Here is a 19,392-nt window from a genome sequence, read left to right as displayed (position 1 = left end):
GATGTTAGATAAACAACCTAAAAAAAGGAAACAGTTTTATCTCTGAATCCAATTTCAAGGTTTAGATAATATGCCTACAAGCATTTAAATGAGATAAAATAGCAGTAAAGTAATTCTTGATTGCAAACTAAATGGAAATTAAGGTATTTTTTAGTACAACACAAGGCTGATTAATTGAGCAGAGCACCCAGCAATGTGCCAGATACTGGACCTACTATATCTGATGGCTTAAAGACTCAGTTTTGTTTTTTAGTAATGAAAACCTAATTCAGAAAGAAAATTCTATTAAAACTTCTCACCTAACTCCAGATTTTTTGAACCGTACCTCCCCCCCAACACCAAAAGGCCACAGGTGCCATTTCAAGAAAGTCAGACTGAAAAACTGCAAACAACCTAAGACAAAAATACATTCTTCCAACAAGCAAAACACTATGGCACAGAAAAACAATACTGGATAAACACTAACAGGTCACCTGTAATAAACAGTATACATTATATCCAGTGTCTTTAAGATGTTTTATAAACAGTTACATTAATAATGCTATTATGGAACAAAATTTCTCCTTCCAGAGTATTTTTTCATCAAGAGATACTTTATTAGAATGACTCAAAGTTCTAGTCCTTGTTTGGCTATACCTAGGAAAGAAAAACCAACTGAGAATGACAGAAGAGCTTCAGTTTTGCTCTTTTTAACCAAGAAGGTAACTAGGCTGGGGTGAGTCCCCTCCTCTTCACTCCCCTTTACCTAGTGATACCTCTTCAGCAAAAACATTACAGGCTTGCAATCATAGAAGACATTAGATCTCTGAGCCCTAAAATCAATTGGAAGTTCTCATTGAGAGTCCACATGACCCAGGAAAGGCGGGTAGGGGGCGGAACACCTTTATGTGTATAATGCCTCCTTCTGAAAAGAGGGCAAATAATAAGAACCCAGACCTCCTACCCATGCATCCTTCGAACGCCCCTTTGATTTTCCGGAGAAAGCAATTTCCCTCTTAACCTTATCTTTCCAGTCTTTAGCCGATGGAAACTTATTGTAAGACATTATTCTTAACAAACATACTACTCCTAATATAAACTATAAAAACAGTCATGTATCCTGCTCTCATACCGTAACTGATTATTTAAAATAGTCACAATAAAGAAAATAATACAAAGTTATTAATTTTAGGGACAGTCCTGAGCCACTGCTAATCTCTCTTCCTCCCAGGTTTATCTGTTTCGATTCAAACTGACGCAGGCCTGATTCTCACGCATCTCTTCATAGTTGCTAGTCAGTGTCCCTGTCTAGTAAACCGGTATGGCTCAAGCTTTCCAAAAGCCTCCATGATCTTCCCGTTTATCCTAATACTTCCCAAGTATCTGTCCTCGAGCACTATCCTGACTTTTAATGCCTGGATTCAAAAGCCGTCACTGCACATTGAATAAACTAGAAATTCTTAAACTGGCATGATTAAACTTTTTAAGTCTGTAAGCCAAGCAGAAGGCAGTGAAACACACATTTTTGTAACCAATGGGGCAAACAGCAAGATACTTCTTATAGAATATATGCAAAATGAGGGAATTAGCATTTTCCATGTAACAAGAGAAATACCTAATTAAGCATTCCATCACAAAAGCAGAAACTGTCTTGCTAAGATCAGTGAATAAATTTACCCCACCAACTAACTTCCTGCATATTTAGTTTGAATGTTTCCTAAGCTTTGAATGCTATTGGCAAAATCAGGGACTAAAATAATTTATTTACAAAGGTATTGAAGAAGACCATGAAACTCATGGATACAATTGAAAATCACTATTTTCATTTCCTATTATTATTGAATATATCAACTTAATTAACTAACGACACAGTGTGTATTTCCAAAGTAACAAGTTTGTTTTCTGCGGAACCAAAAAAAACAAAACACAACTTTCAGCAAGTTAACTGGCCTTGAAATAAACAAGAATTAAAAGCATGTGACGTGTGCCAAGAAAACTGATTTACAATATGGGGACTTCCTCCTCAAAAAACTCCTAAACTTTACATTTGTAAGTCGGCTAGTAATAGCAACCGTAATATTCCTAATTATAATCACTCAAAAGTGTAATCATCTTACTTCTGACAGTTCCTAAAAATAATTTTACACACAAATAACACCTGAGAATAACACTGAGAAAGAAAAACAATGGTAGGGTGATTTAATGTTTTGACCAATTTGATATCCATTTCCCAACTCTTTTCTGTCTTTGAAGTCTTCTAAATTGTAGAGCAAACCATTCAAGAAAATTAACTATTTAATCAAATCTGTTCAGAACTACATTACAGACAACTCCAAAATAGTTCTGCATCTATCTAATACTTGACTGAAAAAAACATAACACTTAAATGTAAGAAACATCGTTAAAAACAGACAAGTGTTGCTCACGACAATGCTATATTATTAATAGATCAGTCCCTCAAAATAATAACAACATATGCAGCCCTAGCTGGTGTGGCTCAGTTGGTTGGGACCCACCATCCCATAAACTGAAAGGTCGCAAGTTTGATTCCCAGTCAGGGCACACGCGTCCCAGTGGGGAAACGGTGGGGGTACGTGTGAGGGGGAACCAATCACTGTTTCTCTCTCACATTGATGTTTCTCTCCCTCTCTCTCCCTCTTTCTCTCTTTAAAATTAATGAGCATGTTCTTGGGTGAGGAATAATAACATTAATAATAATCATCATCTTTCATAGCAAAGTTGCGTCACTCCTTAACCTATCAAATATTAGGAGGGAACTCTCCACTTGTCTGAGGTGTAACTGATAACAGCACCAAATAATCACCACTCCCTTCCAGAGGTATTTGCATTTTTACAAAGATGAAAGCCTAAGGAAAGAACAAGCTTCTTCTGTAAAGAACCAGACAGCAAATGTTTTAGGCTTTGCAGGCCAGACTGTCTTTTGTCAACTATTCAACTCAGCCTCTGTAATATGAAAGCAGCCACCAACGATATTAAAGTATAAGGTTGGCTGTGTTCCAATAAAACTTTATACGGAAAAACTGGCTGCGGGCCAAGTATGCTCACCTCCATGTAGGTAGAAGATTAAATTTTCAAGTTTGCTGGCTGTCTCTGTGACATGGAGATATTCACTTAACTACTTTTGGTATATATTTCCTGTACTCAGGAGCCCAAATTAGATCAGGGATTTTCAACATGTTTCAGTGGTAAATGTTTTTCTAATAAAAATGAAAGCGTGGAGGCTAGGCCAGCTGTCCACGCCTCCCCGACTTTGGGGAAGCTTCTGGGCCACCTCCAGGTCTGGGAGGCAGCGTGGAAATTACTGGCCGGCTGATCTCTAAGGTCCATGCAATACCAAGAACCAACAGCGCCAGATCCGTTTTCCTCCGTGACTGCCAGGCCTCAGCCAAGGGTAAGGAGAGCGTCCTGTGCATTCGGGGCCTCCCCGATGTTCTAGGAAGCACTCCGCCTCCTTCAATAAAGAAGAGCAGTTACATGTCAAAATTAAAAACAAAACAGGTGAAAAGTAGAAGACAATGAAATGAGAGTTAAATACTACTTTATATATGTGTTTAATTAAGATGTTTCTTGCTAAAAATCTGTAAAAAAAAAAAAAATTACCATGAAAAGGTTTCATTACAGCTTACTTTTTTCTAAAGATGTATATAATCAATAAGTATGATTTCTTTCTTTTTTTTTTTTTTACATTGATGTGTGAGAGATAACATTGATTGGTTGTCTCTCGCACATCCCCAACTGGGGACTTGGCCCCACAACTCAGGCATGTGTCCTGACTAGGAATCAAACCAGCAGGCTTTTGCTTTGTAAGATGATGCCCAACCCACTGAGCCACACCAGCCAGGGCTATCAATAAGTAAGATTTCAATGGAGCATATGTAATCTACTTCTGACATCACCCTTAAAAAGTAAACATATTTGCCCTGTGTGGGTGGCTCAGATGGCTGGAGCATTGTACCGTACAAAAAAGGTTGTGGGTTCGATCCTCAGGCAGTACCTAGGTTGCAGGTTTGATTCTCAGTCAGGATGTACCAATGTCTTTCTCTTTGAAGCTCTCTCGCTCTCTCGCTCCCTCGCTCCCTCCCTCCCTTTCATTCCTCCATTACTCTCTCACTAAAGTCAATAAGCATATCCTTGGGTGAAGATTTAAATATATATGTGTATAATTTGCATGTTAATCATTTTACAATTAAAGTACAAGTGGTTATATCAACAAGTGGTTAAAAAGGGTCAAGGCCAGGATGTCTACTTGGGAAAAGTTTATCAGCAAATTAGTTCTATATTCTAGCATTTAATTTTATTTTACAATTTAGTTTAATTTAAATTACTGTTCTTGAAGATAGCCAAAAGTCAAAGTAATAAAAATCTTCAAAACAGAATGAAAGTGTCACAGGAGCCCAGAGGAAGAATTTAAACACTGTGAAAACCCAGTGGAAATACCAATGTAAATGACAGCTCAAAATACAAGCACCAAAATAACTTAACTTTGTTCCACAAAGTAACATGCTTCTATAAAGGGAGGGCTTCTGTGTTGCAGAAACTTGACCAAAAATCACTGCTCCTTTACAGCTTTTATTCAATTTGCTATTAACACAAAATGATGTAATTACTTTTCCCCTGTAACTCAAACTCAGGAAAGAAACATCAACTCATTAAAGAATATTTTTAGCTCCAATTCTGTGCTAAGGAGCGTCCCGACATAGAGTTCTAACATAACTTAGATTCCCAATTCAGGCATTTATTATATACCCTCCTCTGACCAAAATGAGTAACTTAGGAAAACAAAGAATTTTTTTTAAATGACAAATACCTTCAACTTTTTCCAATAACATTTCTAGCCATTAACTTCTGACAGCAAATTGTTTAACTGACCCCACTACACATTAAGAGCAGTTTATATACATATAAATCTTAAATGCTATCATTAGAAACCCAAACTAAACATAACTGCTCTAAGGCTGAACACAGCACGTACTTAGAGTTTTATTAGTGTTATAGCTAGTCTTGTATAACATTCAATATGAAACCATTTTTCTTAAAGATATAAGTTTATAAAGTATAAATTCAACAAATTACAGAAAACTATTTAAACAGCTATATCTTTTATAAATACTTCATATGCAAATATATATTTATTTATAAAAAGTAATGGTTCCTATTTGGGGAGGGATGACAAATTAAAACTTAAAGTTCCAGAAAACTGACAAAGTGTTACTAGAAGTAAAAACAGGAGCTTATATAAATCAAACACATTTAAGAAATGAAATAAAACTTCTAGAATTTTAAAAATAGAATAAACTCAAAGCCAAATGAATTCAGAAAATGTAACACTACTTTTTATTTTAAATCAGTATTTCAATCAATAGTTACCATTTAAAAATAATTCTTTTTAAAAGTTAAAGTCAGTGTTTATTTTTATAATAATGCTCACCACTGGTATTTTTATCTCTATTTCCAAATAAAACACTGCAGTTCAGAAAATTAATAATCATACATCTAACAAATGAGCCAAGTTGACTATATATATGATTCCATAACTGTAGTTACAGTAATGCAGCTCTATAAGCCAATAAAACTTTCAAAGAGGTCTCCTGAGAAGCACCGCATGAACTTATTGCAATCACCTATTTTCTATGCAAAGTAAGTCGGACAAATACTATCAGCTCACGTCACTCATTAATCTTAACCTCTTTCTTTCCTGCCTTTCTGGAATAGGCAGGCTTAAACGCAAAATACTCATAATGTCAGCCTCCTCTGCAACTTGGAGCAGCCATGTGACACAGCTCTGACCAGTAACAGGTACCCAACGAGGGCTTTCCTTCAAAATAAAAGTCAAAATCTTAACAAGAAAAGGATTTCAACATCTTTCCCGCCCCCCCCCCCCCCCCCCCGCTTTGTGGCACAGCCACCATCTTGCAGCTCTGAAACTGAGCCAGTTTCCTTAACAACATCCTTGAGTATGCCGTCCCACACCAACCTTGCACTGCCTTCCTATGCATTTGTTTCTTTTTTAAACTGAATTTACTGGGGTGACACTGGTTAGTAAAACTATGTAAGTTTCAGGTGTACAAATTCTATAATACATCTACTGTATGTGGTACTGTGTGTTCACTACCCCAAGTCTCCTTCCATCACCATTTACACCCCCTTTACCCTCTTCTATCTCACCTCTCCCCCGCCCCCTCCCCTTCTGGTAATCACCATACTGTTGTCTGTGTCTACTGAGTTTTTATTTTTGTCTTCTGCTTAATCTTCTCTTTTATGAGAAATATAAGCCCATGGTTAAGCCTCTATGCGTGTAGTTTTTGGTAACCAGCAGACTAATGCAATCCTAATACAATGTATGCTATAAATCAAGCCTATCAAACTGAATTATGTTTAAATCATTCTGGTGAGTTAGTCATGATAAATAATGATGAAAAATTAAGGGAACAAATAAGAGCAGGGACCAAATGAATAGCAACTATTAATAGTAACAGCAGTATTAATAATACAATAACAAGTGACAGTATAAATATTTATTCTATATAAAATATAGTAATTTATTAGACACTCCATGCTAAAGACTGTTAAAGAAATTTAACACACTTGAATGTATTGAATCTTCAAACTATATGATGCTGGTAATACTACCATACCAACCCATGGTAAAATTTTCATCAATTCCTGAGAAAAACAGAATTATATGGTAAAACAAGGCTATGTATTTATTGAGAACGTGACCTTTCTATTTCTGTTATATTAGAATGTCCTCTCTTTTATGAAATGAGAAAAGTCGTCATCAAGTTAACATTCACTTTAACATGCTTACTTGGCAAAATAAGTAGGTGACAAATCAATAGCTGTGCCCAGTGTTTTATGAAATGTTAACAGTCCATGAAATTCAAGTTACCTGCCCAGGACCACAAAGCAGTTTGTTTGACACCAAAGTCCAGGATCATAAACACTAGGTTATATGAAGGAAATACACTAAATTAACTCAAAACAACTCTTCCATGAATACAATTAAAGATATAAATGTGTAACTACAAAGGAAAACAGCCATCCCAGGATACATAAAGTGGGACCGAGGACTTTTAAAGCAAAGTGATTTTACCATGATGCCTCCCACAGTTTTCTCTGTGTGATGTAGATTTAAACCAGACCAGAGAAAGAGGAATGAGGAGAGGAATTCTCACCCATTCCAGTTTAGGTCTCAGATGGTGATTAGGCTTAGAGGTTCTCATTTGCGAAGAAAGAACTTCTGGGCCTCTGCATATGTAGGCTGTGACTGAAAGGAGTTTGTGGTGTCTCAAATGCAAGGCACAGAGCAAGCCTGCAGATAACATCTGCCCAGAAAGCTTGCTCCTCAGTTTCTCCAGCTCCATGCACATAGGGAGATCAGACATGAATGAAGATTGGAGACAAAGCTGAAACGCAGTCAAATTCTTCCTTATGTCAGTGCTTTGCGTTTTAAACCACATCATTTCAATTTTTTAAAGTCATCAGTTTTTGAAACTCATCTCAAGAGGTTTGAAAATGTATGTTTGATCAAGCAGTTTCTTAATAACTAAAAATGTAACTCAGCCAAGTATTTCTAACAATTTAACCAAGGTTTTTCTAATAAAAATGAGTGTGCTTAAAAGAAAATGGAGTTTCCAAGGCTACATAATATAAGGATTATGCCCAGGAAGAAATCAGAAACTTATTGCCTTGAAGAATTCAAATAGTTACTTATATAAAGAACTGGATGGATGTTAAGTAGGTCTAATTGATACCTAACCATTTCCATATATTTTTATTTTATAAGATTTTAGTTGCTTCCAAACCTGGCCAGGTCTTTTCTTTTTCACTTATTTAAATGCAATGTATTGTTGAAAATATCAAACAGAAAAATAAATTCTCTTAAAATATAGAAAATAAATGGTTTATATCTTTATGATTGAAAATAGTAAATACCTTCCAGCTTGCAGTTTATTTGTAGTTATCTCAAATAGTAGGTTCCATTTATTTTAATCCAATCTTCCAGCACCAATTTCAATCCTAACAAAACAGTACATAGTATACAAAAAACAGGATGCATTCTCTAGTGTTTACCACAAAAAAAGGTGGGTGGCTTTTTGGGGGATGGGGAGGAGGGGCGGTACTCCAGGATTGGCTTTATAATTGAAATGCAAAAGCATGCATATATGGGGGGGGACGGACCTTGTGGAGCTATTTCTATCTTGAGCTGTTTTAAAACAAATTGCTTCTTCCCTTCTTTTTGAATCTTAATAGAAAAAGTCCTAAAAAGTCTACAAGAAAGCACTGAACATACTCAGTTTAGGTAATATCACCATCTAAAAGCTGTAACAGGGCCTCTGACTAGACTTGGTAAACACTCCTTTGCCACTCCCTTCCCTCCCTTCCATTCTCCTGCTGAAAGTTACAATGTAAGGGATTTTTAAATTCCCAGGAAAGGAAAGGGGAGGGGGTGGCTACAACCTTAATTTCACCTAGACTGACTTCCTCAGGCTACCGCCACAGTTTCTTTTCCATTTTGCTTAATGTACATGAGATATTTTGTTTCCTACACTTTTTCTTATACCAAATCTTCTAATTTACTTAAATTCAAGATCAGGAAACATTCAAAACTGTATATTGTATCTACAAAATTCTGGTAGAAATAAAGATGAATAGTTAAAAGTTATTGTCTTAGCTTTTCTTGTCCATTTATTTATTAGCTTGTTGTACGTGCGCACGTCAAATTTCACCAGTTGTTCTAATAATTTTGTTTCCTGGTCTTGGACCTAATCCAGCATCACACGCCTCATTTGGTTATCACATTCCCTTAGTCTCTTCTGGCCTGTGACAGTTCTTCAGTATGTCATCCTTCCATACCCTGGACACTTTTGAGTACTAGACAGTTACTTTGTAAAATGTCCTTCAATTTGAGTTTGTCTAATGTTTTCTGGCACTTCAAGTTTTTTAGTAAGAATGTGATCACAGACGTGCCCTTCTCAAAGAATCATGACATTGATAGCTCTTATTATTGGTGATATAACCTTGACCACCAGTTTAATTTGGTGTCTACCAGTTTTCTTCACTATAAAAGTACTGACTTCCCTTTGTAATTAATTAACCTTGTGGCAAAGATTCTTTAAGTTTATGCAAATAGTCTGATATTTGATATATGATTTTTTCATCATACTTTCATCTACAATTCTGGCATCCACTGATGACTCTTGCTTGCAACAATTGTTACTTGATGTTTGCCTACTGGTGATTTTCTATTTCCGTCATTCCTTCTGCACTTTTTATTAGAATTCTACTATAACAAAGAGCTGTCTCTTCTCCTCTAATTATTTATATATTCAATTATTTACTTATATTAGTATGAGCTCATGGAATATTTTTCCCCTAGGGGTTATAATCCATCATTTACCTTGTTGCTCAAATTGGGTAAATAAATCCATTATTTACCCAATTTGGCCTTTGTATGTACTTTCATTAGACTTCCTTCTGAAATACAAAAAAACCCCAAAACAAAAAACAAAAAACACACCACTGCAATTGGAAGGCTCAAGTAATCTCTCTGAATGAGGACTCATTGATGGCTAAAACTAAACTTACAACTTCCATTATGACTAAAGACAGATAGAGAGATAGAGAAACTATATATACTGAAATATCCCAAATATATATTATACTATTACATCTCTTGCTTAGCCAAGACTTAATGATTTTTGGTCTTTATTTTATACACCTAATTTTAGAACTTACTCACCATTGTCACTATTTAAATGCACCTCACTTTGACACTTGTCCCCCAAACCACAATCCCCATATATTATTAGTATTTCAGGAACACAAACCCAAACCACTGAGTGACAACAGTAGAAATTCATTTTAGCCAAAAAGTAATGAGCCTTACTTAGGCTGAGTGAAAAAAAAAAAAAAGCCAATCCTTAAAGGTCAAATACTAAATGATTCCAATTATATAACATTCTTGAAATGACAAAATTACAGTAGCGAAGAACACATTAATCTTTGCCAGAAGTAGAGTGGGGGTGAACTATGGCTGTAAAAGGGCACCAAGAGACACGTTTGTGGTGCTGGAAACTGTTCAGCATCTTGACTCTCAATGTCAATATCCTGGTTGTACTAGAGGTTAGCGAGATATTAATAATAGGAAAATCTGGGTAAAGAGTGCACAGGATCACTCCGCATTCTTAACACTGCATGTGTATCTACAATTATCTCAACCTAAAAAAGTCATTTTTAAAAACGGATAAAGAGTTTTAACTCTGGAGTGAACGAACGCTCAGGAGAAATCAGATAGACACCACAGTGCCCCAACCCTCAGATCCTCTGACTGCCAGTTTAGCTTCTAGGAAAGTTACTATCAGGCCGCACCAGAAAAACCATCTAACGGCTAATTCTTCCTTAAGGGGCTGTTCTTACTCACTTTTATGTTAGGCAGGAACAAATACCACCAGCTAGAGAATAGAGAGCAGAAAGGTGCCACGAGCCAGGTATTATGGTGGTGACTGTTGGTTGGTCAACTAACCTACCAACAGTTAAGGATCAAAAATGTAAACTTTTACTTCAATGAACTTAGCTCATCTTGAATAGCTGAGAAATTCTGAACCTCCACAATCTATGATTTTCAACTTGTACAAGCGAGCAATGAGAAACCAAGGCAAGAGGAAGGAGGGTTTTCCTTCCAGGACAAAGCAAAAGTTCCTGTTCAAGTCACTGACACCATCTCCTCCAAAGCGCTTTGTATGATTAATGAATGTGAAAGCCCAGAAATGATAGGGCCAAGAGAATGTAAAATGCAACAACTACACTTTCCACTCCCCAAAAACTAACCCTGCCCACCACAGCCACCCCAGAAAGAAATCCTTTCACAGACTGAAGAAAAGGAAATACCTGAAAGCAGCAACAAACACATACCTCTTACAGGTCAGTAAGTAGTGGCTAATTAGGATGTGAGAACAAAGGTGTTTCTTCCCCGAAACAGTAAAAATCCTAAACCAAAATAATGTGGCAATCAGCTTATTTTTCCCCCCAACAAAGGCTGACATTATAACCATTGAATATATTTTTACTAACTATAAATATTAAAAAGATCCAAGAAAGCTACAATTATATGTACTACAAATTGCTTCTCCTTCCAAATTTAACAATATTAATCTATCTAAATTAAAAAAAATAGTGTAGGGAAGAATAAGGAACTGTTCTCAAAGACACACTACAATCATTGTATCACAAGTCAATTGTAAATTTTTATATAAATAAATTCACCTTTGCCTGCTTAAATTCAGACATTCCTCAACTCTTCCAGAGGATGGAATACTTTGAAGTCACAATATAATTTCAGGTTAAGAAATACTAATATATGTAGCATAATGATATGATAAATCAGACATTTCATTGTAGATTCCAAAAGGTACATATAGAAAATACCAAAGTTTAAGAAAGAAACATTGAGAGTAAAAAAAAAAAAATCAGGAAAATTAAATTCAACCACCTGGGTCTTTCCCCCAATGAACTAGGAAATGTCCATCATTGTCATTTGCCAGGATCCTAATGTACTAGCATAACGTGTGCAGAGGTTGGCGCAATGAGTAGCTGATACACACATGCGCTCCTTCAGCCAGCCAGTCTGGGGGTGTCTACTCCTGCGTGTGTCTTGTCCATCTCCACCACGTAACTCAGACTCCCAGCCGTCACAAGCCCAAAGAACAGACATCATCCTTTAACAGAGCTCTTGGGTTCTTCTCACCCTCCTCCAAACCACAAGCTTCTACATTCCGGTTAAGTCACTCCCCATCCCTTACTCACTCACTCCCTTTGCTATATTTTCTTAGTGCTACTTACATGACAATGTGTCAGTCTGGAATATCCTTCATGTTTCCTAGTCCACTGGTAGGTGAATTCCTACTCACCCAAGACTCAATACATGTCCTGGAGTAGGGAGGCCACAGCCTCTTCAGTGTTGGCACAAAACAGCTGTTCCAGCACTAATAAATCACATCCTACTTGCAGGACACAATAGATTGATGAATTACTTGAGGGACATGTCATGTCTCATTTCATCTTTGAATTCTCAAGGCTTTGAAAATAATAGGTATTTCATTAAAATGGGCTTCAATAGAACTATCATTAAACATTGCACTAACTAGTAAATAGTAAATGCACTTTCTTTCAATTAATCCACCAAACAACCTCAGGAAGCTATTTTCCCCATTTTACAGGTGAGAAAACTGCTACCAAGAATGGGGTGAGAAGAGTAAATAGCCCATAAAATACAGGTATCAATGAACTATCACCAGTGTCCACATTTCCGTACCTCTTTAGTCTAGATCAAAGTCACTTCAGGGAACTATAATTCCTTGAAAAGTAAGTCTTGAAATGACTCAAGAAGCACTGTTTTTCTCTTTTTTTAAAAGGTCTTTATTTCAGAGTTAATTTATGTTTGAGGCATATGCTGCTATTACTTTATGTCACACTACTTCACGTGAATTGAACTTCAAACAGCACCGAAGGCAGACCTTAATGTAATCATGCAACTCACCCCAAAATCCACCCAGATAGTTTTCTTCTTCAGGCCAAGACTAAATTAAAAAAACAAAGCAAAAACAAAAACAAAAACAAAAAAACCCTGTTTTTTCTTATGAAGCAAAGAAAATCTGATTCAAGAAACTGAGCTTTGAAGTGGTAGGGGATCCTATCTTTTTTTTTTTAAAAAAAAGATTTTATTTATTTATTTTTAGACAGAGGGGAAGAGAGGGAGAAAGAGGGAAACATCAATGTGTGGTTGCCTCTTGCACGCCCCCTACTGGGGACCTGGTCCTCAACCCAGGCATGAGCCCTGACTGGGAATTGAACTGGCCACCCTTTGGTATACAGGCCAGCACTCAATCCACTGTGCCACACCAGCCAGCGTCCTATCTTTCTTATTAAATGGCAAGACTTAATAAAATGATAGCCATTGGAGTTATAGCTGGGTTTTTAAATGACTTTTCTGGAGAGGAAAAAATGGCAATAAGTTGGCAACCAGGTAATCCTCTTCCTATTTTATTTTTTAATTGTTCTGTAAAAGCCCAAGGTCTGGAAAGACTGTGTTAAATCAGTCTCCACATATAGCACTGCAGTTGGAGAGATTCATTTTGAACCTTGGCCAAGATATGCGAAGCTAATAATGGAACTGTTAATTACTAAATGTTTAAAGGGTTATTTGAAGGCGACTAATAAAGCATAAAAATCAATAATTATTTTACCATAATTTTAAGTCCTGACTTGTTCAAATGCTAATATATACTAATATAGTTTGAAATCAGTATTCCAGTTATAAATGTGTGGGGTTTTTAACCTACAAATTCAAATATCAGTGTTATGGAATCTAAATACTTGTGACTAAATAGGCATTGCTTTGTGAAACATGCTTTTCAAAAATAGCACACAGGTCATTTAGTTGTGTTTTATGAACAAAAACTACTCAAGAAGCAAATATTTATTACTAGAACACAAAACTAAGCTGAAATATAACCAAAATATAAGTTGTCAAATGAAAATAGGAAACTGCTCATAAACAATGATAAAAAGAAACGCAAATGGAAAATTTAACTATAATAGACACAATTCTTCCACTAGATTGAAAAGTTAAATATTTACCATAGAAACTCTTTTGTGCACATTCCCATAATTTAAAGTTCTCTAGGGTAAAGGTATTTTTCAGCCCTCTCATTATGACTCAAGATGTATTCTACTAAGTGACTTTGCAAAGAATTAAGTCTTCTACTGTTAGGAACTCTCAGCTCACCAATTCATGAGTTAGCAACTAAATCAAAAGGTACAATAGCCAAAAGAAAAAATGTTTTCCAGTAAGGAAAAAACAAAGTAATATTATTAACTAGAAGGGGATAAGGTGGGGCCATTTTACACCTACAATTTTAAAAGTAACTTTTACAATTAGCTAAAAACATAATAAATTAGGTCTTTAAAGTGGAGGAAACAATTCTGCAATAGATGTTTCACCTGAACAACTAAAAACATTATGTATTTAAATGCTTTACAGAAGCAATTTCAAGGGGTCTAAACTCAACAACTTAATAAAATGGTTTAGAAAAATCATTTTATTGTGTAAAGCCTTGGGGGATAAAGCTGTTTGTAATTTATTTACATCTTTTACTTCACTAAATTGCTTTGGTGACCAAGCTTCCTATGTAAGTGATTAAAGACATAAACCCAAATAGTTTAATAAAGCCATTACTTCAGAGCTCTGTTTTTCAACAGAGGTGCACTGAAAAATACCAATAGAACCTTTAGTGTTCGTTATTTTCAAGAGGGTTTGTTGTTCAGAACACAGTGCCCCATTGACTAGAATTAGCCAGGTTTCCAGGCACACAATATGGGACACACACTGGATTCCAGATGACTTTTTTCCTCCTCTCAGAACATCAGGTGAAAATACTGACAGCCACTTAAATCTGAATATTCATTATCTGGCTAAAAGGTCTGGTGACAACTTTTTTATTTCTCCTTACCATTCCTCCTCTCTAATGACATACCTAAATAAATGGGTTCCCATTTCCCACCTGGGCTTGAAAAGCTCCTTAATTTTCAAAGTTCCTGTGTTTATCCTGGGGTTCCCCCCACACCCAGGCTCTCTTCTTGCTAACTACTTAAGTTACACTGGCAACATTGTAATTACTTCTAGGCAATTGATTGACCTAAATACAAAAGGACTCTGTCTTCACAGAGTTTGGAGGAAAAAAACTGGACAGCCAGGTTAAAAAAAAAGAACCTAAATTTAACAAAAAAAATATATTTCTCTATTTTCCTGTATTCTCTTCTTTTAAAGCACCTTCCTTTCGCTTGTAACGAGAGTCATACAAACTCCTTTCCAGAGTCTATCTGAGAAACAGAAGGAAGCATGACAGCAAAACTTTCCTGGTTCATATCCTTCTGTTCATGATATCAAGCTTATTCAATGTTTGCTTTTCTTATATTACAAAATTCTAACTCTCAAGCATTCATGAAAAAGATAGGACAGAAAAACTTCCAGCCATGGCATTAACAAGGCACTCCACATCCATATAAAGAGCACCTTCTACCAACACATTTTTTACTTTTACTTGAGTCCATTTCAAACTTTCAGAAGATCATTTTTGACAAGCCAGGTGAAGATGGAAAACATTCACATTCAACCCTACTTTCTCTTTTAAACAATAATAAATACACGTGATTAGTAACAACCAAATGAACATCAAAGTTAATAGGGCTGACACTGAAGAAAGTACAAAACGTTTGGTAGCTTTCTATCTGTTTACTTTTCCTGTGAAGATTTGGGGGAAAACAGGATGCTTTCAGACTGTCAATGAAGCTTCCATCAAGTAGCGTTAGTCCTCACTGGTCCACTTCTGGCTCAGGCCAAGTTCTACGCTGGGTCCGTTTTTATTCCACACAACTGGCACAGAAACAGGAAAGTTTCACAGTTCATTTACTTGGCACAATCCACATGCTGTCACAGTGAAGGTTTTGTCTCTTACAGTCTTGTTTGGTGAAACCCCACCCCCACCCCCATCATGGGGTTCCAATCATTGCTATTCTAATTAATCAATCAAAGGCACCACAATCTCCCTCCTCTCTAATTTCCACAAAAGGCCTCTGACATCACTTTCTGACCAGTCTTGCTAGGTTCTACCATTCTCAGCATGTGTGGTTTCTCTTGGCATTTCAAAAATTGAATTTTTTCATTGAAATTCACTTTTCCGTCACACTGACTGGGAATGAGCGTTTTCAGATACAGAAGACCGATTCAGCAATTTTAAAAACAGATAATGGATGAGAGAGGTACCTGAGAGGCAGTGCAATCGTGCCCAAGGACAAGCTCCCAGCAGGACATCCCTTGCTTTGGACAAAGTCACCCTTTAGAATAGAAACTTTCTGGAGACACTCTGAAATGAATTTTTTTGGAAAATTACCACCCATCTTCCACACATTTGGTAAATACATGCAATCTATGATCCCCCAGATGTGACGGCTCCGTCAAGAAAAAGGAAAAATCAAAACGGTACCAGGTGCCATTCTTGGGCCTTGTCCAAAGGCAGCCAGTGGAAGATTCTATTTTATTCTGTTCTCCCCACATTAAATAACAATAATCAACGTCACAGAAGAAGAACATTTGGATTTGAACAGATGGCACCCAACACTTAACAAGCGCAGCAATTCTTTCAAGTATTAGATCCTAAATGTCTGATGGTCACAAGGATCAGAAGGGCTTATTTGTCTTAAGAGGGTTGGCGGAGACATATCCTGTAGTCACCATCCCAGCGCTCAGGAATATATGTTATTCTCCAGTCAGCAACTAAAGGCAAAAAATAAAATAAAACCCAACCACCACATTTTAATAAAATTTCCCGCTCTCTAGTCCAACTTGAAACGACCGATTCCAACATCAGCTGCAATTCCTCCAGGTAAAGGAAGAGAAAAATAAGTGTGAAGGTAAACGCGTGTATAAAGGTTAACAAACTTATCTAATTTTGACATGGTTGTGCAACACCAAAGGAATCCGCTGGGTGCCCTTCCCGGGGGTGTATTTGAATATGCCTGCTCTCCACTTGTGTCTGAAATTTAAACTAAAATCACTAAGTTAGCTATTCAACTTTTTCTTCGTTTCATTGTAAAGCTGCATCCTTTTTTCAAAAGAGCAAAATAAACATACGAACATCTCAATGTTCACTTGGAAGGACAACACGGATTCGCCTTCCGCAGACCCATACAAGTTTCCTGCAATACCTTTTCACCACCACCTAACTCTAAAGGTAGAAGGGGCCACATGCTTGGGAAGGAGGGGCACTGCGTCCTCCAAGGTGGCAAGAGTAGCCGAAAAGGAAGTGACTCCCACCCAACCCCACCCCTGAGATTTAGAGGCTCGGTGCGCGGCTGGGAAGAAGGGAAGCTAATTACAGAATTCCCTCCGCGGGGCAAACGTAGGGGAAGGTCAGGAACGCGGAGGGCAGCGACAAGGAGAATACCCAGGAGACGGAAAAATACACCCAGATGACCAGGGGAAAAGACTCGGACATGGGATGCGACTGGAAGTTGGGGGTCCTGTTGGGAGAAGTGGGGTGCTGGGGGTGAGCAGTGTCAGTAAGGTGTGCGGGGACCGGAGAGGGCGCAGCCTGAGAGGCACAAATGCGGCCAAGTCCCAACGGGTCTCACCTGGGAGGTCCTCTCCGCGGGGTTCTTCATCACCGCTTGGCGGAAGCTGTTATCCACGTAGGACGCCATCTCCCCCTGCGCGCCGGGCCGGGGCAGCTCCGCACCCTCGCCGGCCTCCTCCCGGCCCAGTGCAGCTGCTGCCTCCGCCCTGCGCGCTCCGCCCGCCCGTCCGCCTGAGGCTAATAAGCCAAACCGCCGCGGCGGCGGGGCAGCGGGGCCCGGTGGCCCGGAGTGCGGGACAGGCGCGCAGAAGACCTGGCGGGAGAGCGAGGCCGCGCGAGGGACGCTGGCTGCGCGCAGCTCCCGAGACCCGCGGCCCGGAGGGTCGCTGCGGCGCGATCGGCGGCAGGGAACTCCCCTTCCTCCTCCTCTTCTTCCTCGCCGCCGGGCTGGGCAAGGCTTCCTGGCGCGCCCGGCTCCCTCCGGGCCCTGGCTTGACACGCCTCCCCCGGCTTCACTCGGGGGACAGTGGCGGCTCCTCCTGGCCCCGGCGGGCCTGAGTTATTTTTAGGGAGCTAGGAGCGACAGTGAGGAGGGGGAGGGCTGCGGACAGGCGGGGCCTCCTCTCCCCTCCCGCGCGGAGAGTCGCCCCCTCCTTTCAGGGACTCGCGACGCCGCCCGGGGGGTCTCCGCAAAACACTCCGATCGCCGCGTCCCCAATCCTGGGGCACCGGGGCGCCACGGCCGCCGTGGGGAAGACTGGCTCAGGTCCGGGAGCTGCGAAGCCCGATCGACTCGGCCGCTGTCCCTGCCGCTCCTGATCGTCTACTGGGCTCGGCCGTCCCTCCCGACTGCTGCTGCATCCCCTCGGGCCGCCCCGCCGCCGCCGCCGCCTGTGTGGCTCCGGCCGCCGCCGTGGGCTCCGCCGTCGCCACCTCCCCCCATCAGCGCGCCCGGAGCGGAGCTTTCCGGGCGCCGGCGCCGCCGCGGCCAGAGCACCCGACCCGGGCTGCAGCCCTCCGGCCCAGTCGCTCTCGGCAACTTTGTTCCAGGTCTGTGAGAAGCGGGGGAGGGGAAGGGGGCCACGGGCTGCCCAGATCGGGACTCCCGGCGGCGGGCGTCCGAGGGCCGAGAGCCGAGAGCCGCGCTCAGACCCCTCAGAGAGTGTTTGGGAAGCGGCGATTCCCCTCCTCTTCCTCCGCCTCTTCCTCCTCCTGCGCCTTCCCGGCCCGCGGAGCCGCTCCTTAGGGAGGAAGCGGCCTCCCGGGCTTGTTGCTTTGTGCTGCAACCATGGTGAGGAGTGAGTGACAGGACCGGGGCGAGTCGGCGGGCGCCGCATCATCGGGGGGCGGGGCGGCCCGTCTTACCGGGTCCCGCCCCCTCGCGGTTCAGTCGCCCGCCCGCCGGCCGCGCCCTCTCGCGGGAGCCTCACCTTTGGTTGAGACCAGGTGAGCCGAACGCTCGGGCCGCGCGGGGGTCGCAGCGCCCTCGGAGGAGCTGATCAGAGCGCTGCGCAACCCGACTCCGAGGAGGTGGCGCGAGTCTCGGTGTCCCGGCCCCGCACTGGGCAATCATTTTGAACCCAGGGTTGGCTCCGAGCTGCTTCAGAGGTAATAAATCCTCTAGGATTTATTTTGCCTATTTGTAACTTACTGCAAGGAAAGCTTTCCTGTCCTGTCTTTTGTGTTCGCTCTGGCACCATCGGACACTTAATTTGACCACGAAATTAAAGAGATGGAAATGTGCCAGTATCAACAGTAGACCCGGTGCCACCCCAGACACGCAAACACGCCAGATTTAAAGGTGTTAGCGAGACCCGGAGGGTTTTGTGATGTAATCTGAGACATTGGCAGATCTGACTTTGCATTAGGCAGAGCAGACGTCCTTATCCAGGTCCCTTAGTTCCAAGCCATACTCACTTGGAGCAGAGAAGACTAAAACATTTCTCTTTAAGACGTTACCACTCCTGCTGCTTCATTTCCCCCTCCCTCTCCCTTTTGGAGACAGGTCAAGGTGTGTAAGGTCAGCCAAGCACCAGGAACAGCTCTGCTGTTCTGGTCGTAGGGTTTTATTTTTATCTGCCTCTCTCCTTTCCCTTTCCCAACAAGTTCATGTTTTGATGTCTCTGTGGAAGCTATACTTAGAGGAGGATTGTTACTTTTATGACCTAGTATGTTGAACTTCTTCAAATTTTCAAGCATACGTTTTAAACATCTAGTTTATTTTAAACACTTGGAATAGGTTGTGAACAAACATTTTGAA

The 19,392-nt window shown here is 40.1% G+C and overlaps 1 protein-coding gene across 6 annotated transcripts in view; it reads right to left on the bottom strand.

The window, feature by feature from the left end:
• RAPGEF2 (Rap guanine nucleotide exchange factor 2) overlaps positions 1-18,335 on the bottom strand; it is a 215,562-nt gene extending 197,227 nt beyond the window's left edge. For 3 of the 6 annotated variants that reach the window (XM_054576102.1, XM_054576100.1, XM_054576103.1), the window contains exon 1: positions 17,191-18,334. In XM_054576102.1, the coding sequence (XP_054432077.1) occupies positions 17,191-17,259 (69 nt within the window). In that variant the 5' untranslated portion in view covers positions 17,260-18,334. Of the gene's footprint in view, positions 1-17,190 lie in introns of all 6 variants that reach the window. The other 3 variants (XM_054576101.1, XM_054576099.1, XM_054576104.1) reach the window with 2 other exon arrangements.
• Between the last annotated feature and the right edge of the window lie 1,057 nt (positions 18,336-19,392).

This window comes from Pteronotus mesoamericanus, unplaced genomic scaffold (assembly GCF_021234165.1).
Source record: "Pteronotus mesoamericanus isolate MK-2021 breed Mesoamerican mustached bat unplaced genomic scaffold, CSHL_Meso_final contig_32, whole genome shotgun sequence".
Classification (NCBI taxonomy): domain Eukaryota; kingdom Metazoa; phylum Chordata; class Mammalia; order Chiroptera; family Mormoopidae; genus Pteronotus; species Pteronotus mesoamericanus.
The sequence above is the reverse complement of the archived record's forward strand: the minus strand, read 5'-3'. Positions and strand labels throughout refer to the sequence as shown.